This window comes from Strix uralensis, chromosome 4 (assembly GCF_047716275.1).
Source record: "Strix uralensis isolate ZFMK-TIS-50842 chromosome 4, bStrUra1, whole genome shotgun sequence".
Taxonomy (NCBI): domain Eukaryota; kingdom Metazoa; phylum Chordata; class Aves; order Strigiformes; family Strigidae; genus Strix; species Strix uralensis.
The window spans coordinates 2,096,332-2,112,307 of record NC_133975.1 but is presented as its reverse complement, the minus strand read 5'-3'; the positions used below and the strand labels follow the sequence as shown (position 1 = coordinate 2,112,307).

General features: G+C 54.2%; 1 protein-coding gene across 4 annotated transcripts in view; it reads left to right on the top strand.

Moving 5' to 3' along the window:
- The window catches only part of RAB11FIP5 (RAB11 family interacting protein 5), a 46,921-nt gene that overhangs the window by 20,502 nt on the left and 10,443 nt on the right, over positions 1–15,976 (top strand). Inside the window, exons 3-5 of one of the 4 annotated variants that reach the window (XM_074865399.1) lie at positions 809–1,547; positions 11,573–13,414; positions 14,021–14,161. In XM_074865399.1, the coding sequence (XP_074721500.1) occupies positions 809–1,547; positions 11,573–13,414; positions 14,021–14,161 (2,722 nt within the window). Of the gene's footprint in view, positions 1–808; positions 1,548–11,572; positions 14,162–15,976 lie in introns of all 4 variants that reach the window. The other 3 variants (XM_074865398.1, XM_074865400.1, XM_074865401.1) reach the window with 3 other exon arrangements.

The window sequence follows — 15,976 nt, the reverse complement described above, 5'->3', positions numbered from 1 at the left end:
TCCCTTGAAAACAAAATATATAATTAAATGGTTTAATTGGCTGGAGACAGCAAATTCCCCGATTGGGTGGGAGTCCCTGGGTACGTGTTGCTTCTCACCGTGCTGCTGAAGCCACGTGATGCCTCTCAGTTTCTGCTGGGTGATGTTCCCATGCGTGGCCGGAGAGTGAGTGGAGTCACTGCTCTGGCCCACTGTCCTGGTGTCGTCGTGAAGGAGACGGCATCAGCTAGGAGGGGAGAGCAGCTGCCTCTCACCCGAAGTCCAGGCAGTTCTCACCGAGCTCTCCATGTAACCCCAAAAATCTGAGTGTTAGCAGTAGCCACAGGGTCAGGCAGTGGGAGGGAGAAGCAGGAGCTGGACCTTCCTGGCTTATATCACGCGGAGGAACAGCCCGGCCTGTCGGAGCGGAGCTCAGAGGCTCCTCATCTTTTATTCAATGCAAATTCTTAAGTCACACGGAAGCATAAGCCCTTTAAGTAGCTCCTGGGTAGTTTCTTGCATTTATTCTCGGATCTCAGATCCTTTCAGACAAGGGGTTTGTCATCTTACAGAGGCTCCTCTCCGGATCCTGCAGTGGGAGGTGATGGGCTCGGGGAGAGTATCGTGTAGCCTGTATAGCCACATACTTGTGACCATGCTTTGCATTTCTGGTAGTTTAATTATAATCTGGTAGAGCCTGGGAGGGAGAAAGCTGGTATGATTTCATACATCTCTGTAGTGTTTGCAAGTAGAAGATAACGATACTTGTTGTACCTGTGCCTGTTTCTCAGACGTCCTCGCCTCTGTTTTGTGTTTTATTTCCCCCCAGTGAAAGACTACTTGCCATCTCCAAAGCTGACCCACAAGAGAGCATTCAGTGATGATGTCTCCCAAGTCAGCCCGGTCCTGGAGCCCAAAGCAATCCAAAGCCTGAAGCCAAAGAACGATCCTGTGTCCCACTCTTCCCTCTGCATCAACGGGAGCCACGTTTACAGCGACGAGCCTGCACCAAAGAGCCCCATGTCTGTCCCGCAGAGCTCTGCGCCGCTGGCGGTGCCCAGTGTCCCCAGAGGGTCGGAGGAGGGCTTCGGCTTCGTCCCCCTCCCTCCCAACCCCCACGAGGTGCCTTGGGGGGTCAGCAACTTTGAGAGGACGCAGCAAAGAGACGAGCCGAGGTTCATCCCGTCTCCTCCGAGCTTAGCCTTGCAAGAAGAGCTCAAGGTCTCCACGAAAGCCGTCACTCTCAGTAACCATCTGGGCAGAGCCAAGATGGAAGAAAACAGTCGCTTAGAGAACAAGCCGACTCAAGCTGCAATACCCATGGTCTTCTCTGCGGAGACGACAAAGGACAAACCACCTGAGGAAACGAGGAAGGAAGACAAGAAAGCGAAGGGTGGCCTCTTCCACCATGGGGGCAACAAGAGTGACGCGGGGAGCAAAGGCCAGGGGGAGAAAGTGGGACCCTCCCACGGCTCGTCCGTCCACGCGACAGCAGGGGGAGATGAGAGGAATAAAACCAGTGGCTGGTTTGGTTCAAAGGAGCCCAAAGAGTCCCCTCAGAAACCCAGGTCAGTGAAATGGGGGTGGTGACGTCTAGGCCATTAACTAGCTGCCCCAGCCTCCCGTCTCCAATGGCTGCACTGTTAAATGCTCTCCAGCGTCAGCAGAGGGCCGGTCCCCATTGCTCAGAGAAGATGATAGCGGGGGAAATGCTTCCTTGGTCTTAAATCTCTCGAAGGGAGGGTGATTTTTCCTGGATCCTCCCCTGGCTTCTGCCACAAACCAACTCCATTTGCCCTCCTGGGTCGTGTTTCCCGGTTGCGGAAGGGAGGGATCCCCTTCATGGAGAGGGGGACATTTCCCTCTGCAGAGGTGAGGCTCAGCGTGGTCCTGCCAAGTGTTTTTGTGGCCTCAAAATAAAGGATCGTTATCCTTTAATTAGCTAAAAAAGCTTCCCTGGCAGTCAGTGTGGGATGTGGGACACAGTGACATGTAACTGCATTTTTTTATTAACCTCGCTGGTCCGGTCTGGGGGTGCAGCACTTTGGTAACTTGAGATATTATTAATATTTCTGAAGTAACTAATCCCAGCCCTGCTCTTTCCTCTTCCCCTCCCACCCCAGCTTTCCCCTCTCCCGATTATGAATCTCTAATTGTTTTCGCTTTGTGTGATGATTCATCCCTCCAAATCCTCAGCCCTGTATTTGTGGTGCACAAAACATGGGGTTCGTGCTGTTTCTGTGCCGGCTTTATCGCGACGGTGCGTCACCCACGTCCGTCCCCGTAGCCCCCGGCAACTGAGCTGGGGGTCCAGAGGTCAACTGAGAGCTGGTGAGAGGGAGAAAACGGGGTTAAAAGCAGCCTGAGAAAATAACTAGCAGCAGTTGAGAGCTGGTTGAATCTACAGGGTTGATTTATTATAAGGATTTTCTAATCTGGGCTGACTTTAACCTAATTTATCAAGCAGAAGGGTTTTAATTCAGTCTAAGCCTCCTTTAATGAGGAGGGCACTCATGGTTTATTCAACCTAACCAGGTTCCCCCACGGGTTAAACTGATTTTAAAGTGCTGCTTGGACGTAAGTGGCTTCAGAGCAGGGGGCACCCCAGAAGTACTCCTCTCCTCACCCCGCCAGATGTCATGGTTCTTAGGGCCAACGGGAGGCAAGAACGTGCTGCCACCTCCCTTCCCCGTGACCCGAGGCCACGTGTCCTTGTGCCGCATGGCACCCGCGGTCCCGCGAGAGGCATGAGGGTGGGAGAGGAGCTGCGAGGGCTGGGGAGGCTCAGTCCTGCCCGAGGCAGGCGGGGAGCTGCTCCCCTGAGGCACCAATCCCCCATCTCGCAGGGCCTGGAGCTCCTTCCCCCCGAAGCCTTTCCCTGGGGCGTGAAGGCTGATGGGGAAGGGGAGGACCAGACAGGGTGTGGGCTCTCTGTCCTCGAGCTGCTCCGGCAGCAGGAGGGACAAACGTGACATCCTGGGACTGTCTTTCATTTCCAGGGGACTTGAAACCCCAGCAGTTTCTTGGTGTCACGTCCCAGTGCAAAGTTTGTTTCTGAAGGAGACTAAAGGACTCTGATCTCTGAATGATGTGATTAACACCAGAATATTACCACTCAAGATTGTTCTTTTAATTTTTTTTTTTCCGTTTTGCCATGATAAACCTGCTGTTTGATTTAGAATAGAAAAGATACCGTATGAAAAATAAACCCATAAAAAATCCTGCTATATTCAAGCAGTGGCTCCCCAAGCTGCCCCGAGCCAGCCAGCGAAGCGCCGAGAGCCTACACCGTAGGCACGGGATGGGAGAAGCCCTCTGGAGCCTTTGCCTCCCTGCACGGGTGAGAAACCTGCGGGTTTCCTCCTGCTTTGCAGTTCTAGGAAGGAGGCAGACACGGGCCGTGCGTTACAGCCCGCCGGGTGAGCTGTGCCTGCGCTGCTCCTCTGAGGGACGCGGCTGTTTTCAAGGCAGGGACGTTGGATCAGCTGGAGCATCCAACCCAGCGGATAATCAGAGCAGAGGTGCCCTTAAACGCCGCTGGTTTTGTACAACCCTCTGCCTTTCTTTTTTTAAATGACAGCTGCTGAACCCATTCCCAGCGTTATGCCTTTCCCAGAGGGTTTTCACTCTGTGGTTTTTTAAATCTGCTTCAGTGCTCACAGTTTAATTTCAAGCTGAGCTGAAGCTAAGCTTTGCTTCGAGTCGGTTTGCCGTGGCGTGCCGAGGACCCCGTCCGCAGGCGGCTGTCTTGTGAGGAGAAACTTGGATGAGCCGTGCGGCAGCAGCTCCTCTGCCTGGGGTTTTCTCTCCCCAAAATAGGAATCGCTTGGCTTGGAGGGAATGACTTCACAGGGGCCCCTTTTTGGGGTGTTTCTAAGCATCTGAACGAGCTTTAATTGCAGTTTGCAATTTGAAAATGGGAAGTAATGAGTTTAAACTGTAGCAAGGGGGATTTAAGTTTGACAGTAGAGGAGGTCTCGAATGGAGGATGCTGAAGTGCTAGAGCTGCCTGGCTGGGAGGGGGAAGCCCAGCGACTGGGGCTTTGGGGACCAGGGCGATGGGCTTTGGGGAACGTTACAAGAAGTGTTTGTCCTAGACATGGCCCCAGCTGGGCGGTGGGAGGCGGTGACTGGGCTCATTAAATGCAAAAATGGCCTCTCCATCATCACGGGGAGATGGACCGTCTCTAGTCTGGCTCTCCTGGTTCTTCATTTTTTCTGCCCATTAATTACTATGTTGTTACTTATTCTAATTATACAGAACTTCAACTTTTCTGATTTTTATTCTCCTTCCTTACACTAAATGACCTTGGGGACCATGCCCCTGATTCATGGCAAAGCTGTTGAAGAGCTTCCTAGGTCTTGATGGTGTCAGGTTGAACATACGGGCTGGTGCCCTCTCTGTTGTGATAATGGGACGTGTACGGTCTCCCAGGTCAGCAGCACTTATCGGTGGGTGTTCTGTGGGTGTCCACCTGCATCTGGAGGAGCTATTCAGTCACCAGTGTAACTTCTGGAGCTGAAGATGGATTAACCTTTGCTTTGTAGAGAGAACCAGCCTCTGAATTTGGGCACTTTTAAGTCTTTGACTTACCCGCAGAAAGGATTTTTTTCCCTCCCGCTTTCCTGATTCTGGAAACTGCAGCTTTGTGGCTCCTATCAGCTGAGCCAGCAGCATCTTCTCACCTTTTTTTCCATCATGGATAGGTCAAGTTTCACCCGAAGCTGAACTGGGGAAAGAGCATCAAAAGCAGTCAGCTTTTCAAGACCAAAAAATTAGTTAAAAAGTCTGTAATTGAAAGAGCCTTTACAGTTAAGGATTAAATTAGCCTCCAGCTAAGACGAGTTTGGCAGAACTTGTCTTTAACCACTTGCTCTTGCAAAACCGCACCCTTTCTAAAATAAGGAAGCCGCTGACTTTTGGCTGGTTTTAACTTCAGCTTTATAAAAAGGTTTTCTGTTCTGTTTTTCTGCTGAGCCATTGGCAAGCGAGCACGAGCTGGCGCTGCCCTGCAAGCTGCAAACCTGTCCGCGCTCTTACCCGGGGAGAGGGCTGGATATTTCTGCCTTCAGCCCTTATTTACACATGTTTGTTTGCTGACTCTTGACAAGGAAGCAGGTCCCAAAGGCTGTGCTTTTCAGTCCTGGCTTTGCTAATCCGTGGCAGCTACTGGGCTTTGATACTGGCTTGAATGGAAGCAGTAGGAAGATAGTGTTTGCTCTTTGGAGACCTGAATAAAAGACTGTTTTGGGTTTGTTGTTTTTAAGGTTGTGTGGTCAAGGGTTGTATGTAAGGAAGAAGCTCAGCAGGTTTATTTGAGGCAAGGCCTGGGGCTAAAACAATTGGTTTAACTATTTTCAGGGTTTCCGACAGCGTTATCAGAGCTCCACAGGTCCTGCTTTTTGTGGCGTGAATTGGGGTGATAAAATGCATCTCATGCTTGGCAGTAGGAAAAAAGAGAAATTGCGCTCTCTCTTGTAAAAATAATTGCATTAGTGGCATTTACAGGTTAAAACCCTTTCCCTCTGCTGCTTTCATGGGGGGAAAATGTAAAATCACTCCACACCATGGTTGTCACCTCCCCTTCCCATAGTCCATACCCTTATATCCAGCAGTGAGGCCAAATATTGACCCGAATTCCTCCTTCTTCATCACATACTCCTAAAAAGTACATTTCCTAAATGCTGGAAATGGGAGGAAGGTTTGGAACAATTGGAACGTGGTCCTCGGACAGGCTGGCGGTGGGGAGCGGCGCAGGTGGGCCGGGTGAGCTTGTCGGTGGGATTGAGCACCGCTGTGTGTGACAGCCCCCTCCAACGCACCGTTAACGGGGAATTCCAGAGCAGAGAACCTGAGAGGCTGCAGAGTTTGATGAAGAGGAGCACCGTGGCGTGAGAACCACGGATAACGGTGACACTGCGGGTGAGTCCATCGCGGGAGCTGTCAGGGGCGCATCGCAGAGCTGCGCATCTGCGTTGGATCAGGCACAGGGTCAAAATGATCAGGGAAGGAAGCTGGATGTTTTCCCTCTGGCGTGAGGAGTGCGGGGAGCTTGCAAGGGTGAAAAATGGCTCTTCAAATGCCTCTGCCTTCCTTTTGCCTGCTAAACCTGCATTTCCCAGGGATGGACATGAAGCAGGGTGGTGAGTTGGATCCTAAGCTGGGACCAGCTCAGCCCTGGTGAAACAAATCTGCTTTGTAGCTCTCCAGGTAAAGCACAGCCCCACTCTCACCCCTAAAAGCGGGTATTGGGGTTGGCAGGTTGCCTCTACCTGGACTCCTACTGCCCAGATTCTCTCTTTGCTATTTTGTTTTTAATTCCCGTGGTTTTGGAGAAAATCTCTATAAAGCAGGACTTGTCTGTTTTAACTGGGATGATGAGCAGGTGAGGACCGAGGGGAAAGCAAAGTGGTTATAGCACAGAGAGCTAAACCCCTTGCTTTCCCCTCCAAAATTGCTATTTAAAAGCAGTATTTGCGTATATTCTCTTACTCCTTCCCACTTGGGTTCCCACCCTGTAAAAAAATGTCCCAGGCTGCCATACCCATCTCTTCCCAACCCCCTTCTGCACAAATCCTGCCCTGCTCATGCTGGTGGGAGGAAATTCCTGATCTCTGCCAGGCTTTGAAGCTGCTGCTGGGCCCTCTGGCACCCTGGTCCTGCTGGTTTTCCACCCTTCCCGCCTTGCTCGCGACAAGCCCCGCGGGCAAATGGTGCAAAAAGCAGCTTGTGAGCGGTGGGGTCAGGGCCCTCCCCTGGATCCAGCCCTCCTAGGAGGGATTTTCCACTCGAGCTTGAGCGCAGCTCTTAACCTTGGCACGTTATGGCTGGATTTGAGCCCTGCCCTCCCCAAACTCCCACTTTTTCGGCGCATGTGCTGTTTCCTTTATCTCCACAGTGCAGAGTTACCCACCCTCTTGCAGATGGGCTGCGATGGCTGGGGATGGTGCTCTGTGACTGCGGAACTGGGGCGGCTGCCTTCAGCCTGAAATTCAGGCTGCGATCTGTAGGGAAAAAATCTCCCTGCATTGAACAAGCTGTTTCAAATAGACTTTCCATCAGGGGGTTGCTCAGCAATATTTTATTTTCCTTTTTTTTTTTTTCTGCTGAGAGGCTAAAACGCGTCTGTGAAGTGCTGCCAAACAAATAAATGAGGGCAGAAAGGTACCCGCTATTTATTTTGGCTGGCGGAGCTGTGTGCTGGGGTAGGGGAGGAGGAGGAGGGTGAGTCAGCGTTTCAATGCAGCAAAGATCTTCAATCAGGCTGCTACAAGCCGAGGTTTCCCTCTAGAGGAATACGCCGTCCTCGGCTCCTTGGTTTTGCTGAGCGCTTCCAGCATCCTTCATCAGAGAGGGGAAACAGGGTTTTTTGTGGGGAGAGCAGGTCTGCTGCCAGTGCCAGGCTGGTAACCAGCGCAGGGGATGCTTGTCCTGAGGAAAGGAATTGAATGGTGACGGTGCAATTGGTGCTTTGAAAACCCAGGGGAAAGACACGGGCTCTGCTGCCAGGAGTTTGCGGCTGGGAGAGGTTTGTGCAGCCCCTGAGCAAGCCCCAGTGGGTCCCAGTGGGTCCCGGCAGCAAAAAGGGAACTTCACTAGGGGGTTTTGGAGGAGGAAAACCGGAATCTGACAAAAAAAGATGGATTTAAGTTCAGTCTTTATATCTTTATCTTGGCTTGGGCTGCACATGTTGCTGGAGGATGATGCCGGACTGCTGCCTGGCAGGGGAGAGATTTGGGTCCTGCACTGGAGCCAGAAGCTACATGGCTTCTGGTTTTCTTCCCTGCAAGAAAATATTCATGTTCACCCACCTTGTTTCCCAGGCAAAGTTCATTTTGTGGCATCCTGACACTGTTCACGAGGGGCACGGGGCAGTTGGGGGCGACCATTGTGATTCCTGGGGGCCCAGACCTCACAGGCCACAGTTTGGAGCCTGGACCAGCTTGCTGGCGTGGCCAAGAGCGGCTCTTTCTCAGAGATCCAGCACCCCGTGAGCCCCATCATGACTTGGGGAAGGAAGACAGAGTTATTTTGGGTGGGTTTGAAGAGACCTTGAAGCTGTTCCTCCACCCATGCAGGTGGGGATCAGTGCAGTTTGGGGCACTGCCCATCACGCCTGCCTGGGCGAGGGGGCTGCTCTGGGCATCAGCCATCCCCTGGGGAAGCAACTTCAACCACTCAGCCTTCTGGCAGCTGTGAAGGTCGTTAGCAACATGCAGTCATTAGGAGCCTGCAGCTGATTAATGCTCTGTAGCCATTTAGTGCTAGAGCCCAGCGGAGCTGGCTGGATCAGGCCTCAGTTGCTCATACTCAGCACTAAATGCTGTTTAAACAGAATCACAACTGAGCGATTTTAATCCGGACCAAAACATTAAAGGAAGTGCCAGCGAGAAGCAGCGATCGCAGGAGCAAGCGGAGGCAGTGGCGAGTGCTGTTTGCAGCCACCCTGAGATGGTGGGGTTTCAACTTGGGTCTTGTCACCTTCCCTTCCCAGCTGGAAAGGAAAATTTGCCGTGTTTTGCCCTGTTCCACCACAGATAAAACCTATTTGTGGATATTTTGAACTCACCCAGCTGGACTAGGGGTTGTGGGCAGCTGTGCTCCTCTTCTGGAGAGCTTAAATTTGAGGGCGATTAGGGAAGAAAAAAAAAGGTCAATTTACAGCAAGTGGCAGCGAACAGGAGCCTGTGCTCCAGCGTATGTGTTTGGCTGAGGAGTGTGGAGCCACCCAGCAGCTGCAGACATCTCTCTGCATTCAGGAAATGGGAAGAATTGAGGGTCTGTCAATACGAGCCATGGCCTGGAGACCTTTGGGATGGCCAACGGTGACGGAGAGCTGGGCTGCCCTGTCTCCTGGAGCAAATGCTGTCGTTCTGTGCCACTGCTGCCCCAGGGCTGGTCTTTTACAGCATGGCTGCCCAGTGTGGGTCTGGAGTGCTGGAGGCAGGGTTCAGAGCACCCCAACCGCCTGGAGAGTGGGTGTCCGGAGAGGGTGGCTGCTGAGCAGAGAGCAGCTGCTGGTCTCTCTGGGGTGGTTTGTGCCTGAAGGGCTGTCACCTTCCCCGTCAGCGTCTCTCATCACTTCTCCTGGACGTTTTCTGGGCTCACTGAGAGCTCAAAATAGTTTAGTCTGGAGAAGAGGAGGCTGAGGGGAGACCTCATCACCCTCTACAACTCCCTGAAAAGAGGGTGCAGAGAGGGGGGATGAGTCTCTTGAGCCAAGGAACCAGCGGCAGGCCAAGAGGGAATGGCCTCAAGCTGCGCCAGGGCAGGGTCAGACTGGCTCTTAGGAAGGATTTCTTTGCAGAAGGGGTTGTTGGGCGTTGGAATGGGCTGCCCAGGGCAGGGGGGGAGTCCCCATCCCTGGAGGGGTTGAAGAGTCGGGTTGACCCAGCGCTGAGGGATGTGGTGGAGTTGGGAACGGTCAGGGTGAGGTTCATGGTTGGGCTGGAGGAGCTTCAAGGGCTTTTCCAACCAAGATGATTCTGTGATTCAAAACACCCAGGACGAGCTGGGCTGCTCAGTTTGTCTTCAGTGGAGCTGCGTGCTCGGCTGCCTGCAGTGGGTTTTCCACCCATGGGACACAGCAGAGCGTGGCCGGGCTGTGCAGGGACAGGGATGGGCACCTGCGCCACGGCCCCCACTGCTGCTTAGTGACAGCAGGAGAGGGCACCCATGAGCTGTCTCTGCCCACAGGTCTGAGTGAAAACGAAGGTTTCAGGGCTTTTTTTGTGCCTGAATTCCTAGTTCTGCTATGGAGTATCTGGCGTAGCGTGTGACGGGTGCTGGACTTGAGCCCGTTGTGCCTGGCCGCTTGCTGTGTGTGTTACCTACCTAAAAACCAGGATGGGGGGGACTTTGGTGGCACCGATTGTGTAACTAGGCACCTTTCCAAGGTGGCTGCTCAGAAGATGATGCATGAGGTGGGTTTTGAAGCTGCTACAAATGGGGAGAAGTGGGTCCTACCGCGCTGCTGCGGTGTGTGCAGGCTCCTGCCTGTCCATCCATCGCTCACGGCCCAAGGTATGCTGCTGGCACATAACCCTGCCTGCTTTAAAAGCAACTGATGCTGGCTGCACCTTCACCCATCCTTAACTTTTGCCTCAAGATGGCATTTTTGCGCTTTAAAACGTGCCTAAGGTTTTTCGTGACATCCGTAATAACAGATGAAAAGAGTTGTTTGCTGTTTGACAGCGCATTGACCGCGCCGCCTGTGACCCCTCCCAGCAGCTCGGGTGAGGCAGGGAAATACCAAGATATAGCCCCAGGGCTGGACGTACCCCGTGCATATTGGCAAAGCAATTACTTTATTCGTTCCTCATTAAACTTTGATATGCCCAGTGCTGGCTGATCAATGTCTGTATTTCTCCCAAACCAAGACCAGGGTCTCTTTGAAGCTCGGCTGTTGCGGCCGATGCAGTCGCCGGTGACGGGTGCCCCCATCTTGGGGGACAGGGTTGCTCCTGGCAGGGCTGGAGCAAGGGGATGGGGAGCTCGGGAGGAGGGAATGTGGTGGTTGGGGTGATGTGAAATCCTCCAGGATGGGCAGCAAGTCTTCCCTGGGCGTGGGGTGATGCTTGTTGCTGGAGGAGTTCCCAAAGGAAGATCAATGAAATCCCAAGGAAAGGTCAGTGTAGTCCCTCAGAGGGACACCCCCAGCTCGGGGTGAGGTGCAGGAGTGAGACTGACAATCTGAATTTGAGGTGTGCTGAATCCTTTCCTCCTCCTTGGGGTCCCCTGTGGGGGTTCAGGCATCTCAGGCCAGAAGTGACGTGACCAAGGGCGTGTGGGCAGAGCGGAGCGTGGAGCCAGAGCCACATCCTGGCCGCGTGCTCCCTCCTGCTCAGCTCTTGTTCCTCGGCCGCCCGCAGCCACGCTACCCTCCCTCCTGTGCAAGAGGGAGCACCGCGTCTGCTGGCATCCTGATAATGTTGCCGAACAAGTAATGAGGCACTGGGGTAAACTGGGAGAGACTCAGTCCTGCGTGCTCTTACTGGCTCAGGTATCCTGACAAAAAAAAATGAGCCGAGTCGTTGGGCTGCAGGAGGTGGGCAACACCTCTCGGGCTGCTGAGCCTTAGGGCTTGCTAAGGCAGAAAGGGGACATTGTGAGGACTGTTCTAGAAGAAGGGCTGCCCTTCCCTTTTTGTCATGCATGCCCTTTCCACGCCTTGACTCCATAATCATTGCTCTGCCTAACAAGAGAGATGAGTATGTATTTGATCATTGCATTGCTTTGAACCGAAGCGTTTGTAGTGTGTGTGGTGTATGCTTACAGCACTGTCACAGCATTAACCAGGAGGACTGTTTTGTCTTCCCTCCACAGCCTGGAAGTGTCTCCTCAGGTAGAAACCAGCTCAGATGCTCCTTCTCATTTTCCTCCCTGCTCCCCTGCCCAGTTTCCTCCTGCCGCTGTAGCCCATCTCGCTAGCATGCCGAGCGCTAACCTCTCTCCCGCTATTGGAGACAGTCAGTCCGGATGCTTGTCCCCTACCAACCCATTCCTCAACTCCCTGCAGAGCAATCCTTTCTTTGAGGACCTCCTCGCTGACCAGGTACTAAATTCTCCTTCACCTACTCACTTTTTCTCTAGTTTCCCGTCTGGGCCGCATGCATCAACAGAGGTCGCTGGGAACTTTTATTCCTCTGAGGATTGCAGTCCCTCTGCCTCCCTAAGACAAAAAGACCCGGAGGGGGAATCTCCAGCCAAAAGCGTTTGTGTCCCTGTTCCAGAAACTACTCCCCCATCACAAGGAGACCTTCCTCCTCCAGATGAGAAACCCGCCGTCCCTCCTCCTCCTCTCTCGGAGTGGGACGATACCTTCGATGCCTTTGCAACGAGCAGGCTCAAACCAGAACTGAAGAAGGAGAACTTCTTCGCTTCGGTGGTGGCAGAGGGCATGGCTTTCATCGACGATCCCGATGCAGCCAGCCCAACAGAAAGATCAGCCGAACCGCCTCGTGAGAAAGGGACAAAGGTCTTTGAAAAGGCTGATTCACAAATCGGCGGTGAAATGCCCACAACTCTACGGTCTTGGACAAATTTCTCTGGTTTAGATGTGGGGGCAAACTTGGTGAGCACAACCCAGGAAGCGACCGTGATAGAGGATGTGCTGAGCCCTGTGTCTGCGGGGTCGATGGGAAGGAGGAGGAAAAGCAGCACGCCCACAGTTTGGACAGCCGCCTTTGCAGTGGGAAATCCAGGAGAAAAAGAGGCTTCAACACCACTAACTGCTGAAAAGAGTGCTAGGGAGGAAGGGGACATCAATGAGGAGGAACCCTCTAGTGCAGGGACAAATGGATGGATGACCATAGCCACTGAAACTGCTCCTGACCTGTCGGAGAGCACCCAGAGCGTGGCTGAGCAGGAGCACGGGAGTCAGGAGAGCGCGTTCGGCCCACGACCAGCCTTCCTCAGCGAAGGCGCCTTCGATGCAAAAAACGGATCTCACGCTGCCGCTTGCGTGTTGCCCAGAAGCACCTTCAGCCCCGAGCTCGCCTCCGAAACCCTAACAGGCAGCAACGTGGCAGCCGTGCCCCCGCGGGTGCTTGCAGATGTGGCCTCACGACGGTTCCCAGTGGCCCCCGAGCCAGGGATGGAACCCCAGGGTGCCAGTAGTGAGGAGGAAACGTTCGACATACGGACTTCGGTCTACCGGCTCCAGGCGAGCATGCGGCTCGAGGCCAGCGAAAGCCGCGTAAAACTCAGCTCGGACATTCGCGAGAGGCACGTCATCCTCTCTCCGTGGACAGGAACCCGAGAGAGGGAGGAGATGGCAACCAGCTCGGCTGCACCGCCCCCCAAACCTCCGAGGTGGTTTGCAGCCACGGGCGGCGGAGGGGATGGCGAGGAGGAGGAGGATTCTTGCAACGTGCAGCGAGGCAGCCAGGAGCCATGGGAAGACGCAGAGGGCCCGACAGCAGACGTGGAGCTGCCGAGGAGCCGCCTGAGCAGCGAGCCCTCTGTTCCGGCATCTCCCAGCCCACCCACATTGGGAGCGGACGTAGCTGAAACCGGGAGTGAGTTCCCAGTCTCCGAAGATGCCGAATCTGCCGCTGCGGACTCAGCAGCTAATTTGGAGGCGGGAGGTAGCGAGCTGGCAGGAGGGGACATCTCTCTGGGGGAAGGACGGTCAGAGATGAATGAGACGGATGCGGCTGAGCAGTTTGAGACTTGCCCATCGAAGTTCTTCCTGGACGGCTTAGGCCAGTTGGGTGCGATGGAGAGCTGGAGCCAGCCAGGTTTATCTCCTCTGATGGCCGAGCGGGAGGTGGCTTCCAAACAGGAGCCGTTCCCTGAGGAGCTCAGTACGTCGCGACTAAACCCACCTTCCAAGCTAGACCCGGGCCAGTTGGAAATCTTCTGGACGGCTCTGGAAGAGCCGGAGGCAGCCGGTCACCCCGCGGGCCTCGGCCCGACGGCACGACCCCAAAGGTTAGCGTGTGGCGAGAGACCATCCCAGCCGGAGCCGGTGTGGGGTGATGGTGAGGGGCGGCACGGGCCAGCGGCCGGCCCCACCGGCCAAGCGGGAGGCCAGCTTGAGCCTTGCACCCCCATGGCAGTGGCCGGCCCTCCCCGGGAGGCAGAGCAGGGCAGCCCCCCCGCCAGTGAGCCCCAGGGGCCGTGGCGTCGGTGCTCGTCAGAGAGCAGGATAGACTTCAAGAAGGCCGATTTCTGGAAGCCAGCTAGGGCGGAGGAGAGGTGCGAGCAGGACGCTTCGGCCCCGAGAAATCCCTTTGCTGCGGCGCTCAGCCCCAGTGCCCCGAGCAACCCCTTTGTGGAGAAGCCACCAGACCCCCTCCTCCCCGTTGGAGCTGTGCTGCCCGAAAGGCTTGGTCAGGGAGGCTTCAGCTTCACCCACCTCCGCGAGGAAGCCCTTGGGCAAGGCTTCCCGCCCACTAACCTCCCCAGGGACCCGCTAGGCCAGGCTCCTTTCCTGCATGACAGCCAGCCCTTGGCCTTCTCCACCCCTTTCCTCGTGGCTGCAACTAACCCTAAACAGTTTGATTTCCCTTCCCCTGTCGCGTGCCCCACGAGCAGCGGGGTCCCTGCCGCGACCAGCCGCGCAACCGCCCAGCCCTGCCCTTTGCCGCAGTCCGGTGACACACAAGCTTCAGCGCTCGTGGTTTTGCCCAGGGAGACACAGCCAGCTGAGAAGCCCTTTTTCCAGCAGACGACCAGGTGAGCACTCCGGGGAAGGCGAAGGGGGTGTTATTTGGTAAAGGTGAACCCCGTCGTCCCTTCTGCTCTCAGCAGGGGGGCCAATAAGTGCACCCCGGCTCGGGAGCAGCAGCTCACGGTTGTGCTGACCCCAAGGAGGTGGCTCTACGTGTTGCTGCAGGTCCTCTCTCCCTCACCTTCCCGTGGTCCCAGAGAGTCCAGCCTGAACAGCCTTGGCTTTCTCGGATCACGGCGGGGAACGGCCACTGGTGTCCCGTGTTTGTCCTGAACTAGGGCAAATGCTTCACAGCGTCCAAGACCTGCCCCAGCTGAAAATTCAACCACAGCAGAACTGCATCCGCATTTCACTCGATGCTAATTTTGGCTCCATCATCTTCCCTGTGCTTGCAAAATAGGTGCCTTTTCCATGCCTGCCAGGAGAGTTTCCAGCTGTTAATGCTCTCATGAGTTCCTTCGTGGCATGTGCACAGCTACTGCCCCTTCCCTTTTCATTAATTCAGCTTTGGTTTCTTTCCTTTTTAAATGACCATCAGGTACTAAAACTTCTTCTCTCCATAGCCAAAAATTAAAAAAAAATAGTTTCACCAGGGCGGTGGCAAAATACCATTTCCCCTTCCTCCTGCCAAGGTGCCCATTGGTTGTGGAGCAAGTGGGATTTAGCAGGAGCTAATGGGAATGGGAAGGGGGGGACTGTGGTGGTGCAGCAGAGGAAAGAAGGGGCTGCTCCTCCTCCCAGGTCAGTCTTGGGCTTGTAGAAATGCCGTGAAGCAGAGAAAGGTGCTGAGTTTCGGGCGTGGAGTCTTGCTCTACGTCCTTCAGTTCATCTGGTTTTCCTGGTGCACCTTCCCCTGGTCTGCCTGGGCAGGAGAAGACGGTCCTGGGCTCACTCTGCCCAGAGTATCACGGATCAAGCTCTTAGAGTTTACCCAGGGACTGGGTCTTCTAGCAGGGATTGATCAGCCTCACTTCTGTGAAAGAAGCTCAAGAAAGAGCTTCCTGGGAGCACTGAAATGATAAAGGCCCAAAAATAATATTGGTCATGGCCCTGGGGAGAGGGCAGGAGGATGGGCACAGCAGAACTCAGCTCCAGCCCTTCTGCAAGGGGATCCCTCCTTGGCTCAGGCATGGGTTTGACATGCAGAATGACCTCGGGAGCAAAGACTGGGCAAGAGATGGGTCTGTTAGCTGATTTTTTTTTTTTCTTTATTGAGGCCAGATCCTCAAATCATGAATTGGATTATTCATCCTCCAACAGATAACCTTGTTCAAAAATTTGCAGATAGAGGGTATACAGAAACCTCCTGAATATTTTGATGTTTGTTGTGTTTCATGGAAAGAGAAGTGTCCTGCAATCCCAAAGGGTAAAATTAGGCCATGAGAGAAGCATAGTCCCAGGGCTCTCTGTCAATAGTATGTGCTCATGGTCATCTTTGGGCTTGACTGCGCATCCACCGCATCCAAGGGCTGACTGGCTCGTGGGAGGAAAGTGGGCTTGGAGCCAAGAGCTGGGCATCGTGTCAGTGCTGGCTTCTGTCATAACACACCTGAGAAGTCCTTGAACATCTCTACTCTGGTTTTGCTACCTGTAAAACACGGATGTTTTGGATACTTGCTGTGATGGAAGAACCTTTGAAGAGTTACCAAGGTCTCTGTGGAAGGCTCTGAGGTTCTGCAGTACTTTGTGAGATTGGGGAGATGTGACTAATTGTCATGGGGGAAGAGAGACAAGGTGGAAAGGCCATTTTCAGGGTCCCCGTGGCAACGCTTGCCTTTCCTAGAACTTTCTCCTGTTAGGATGGTCAGTGGCACGTAGAC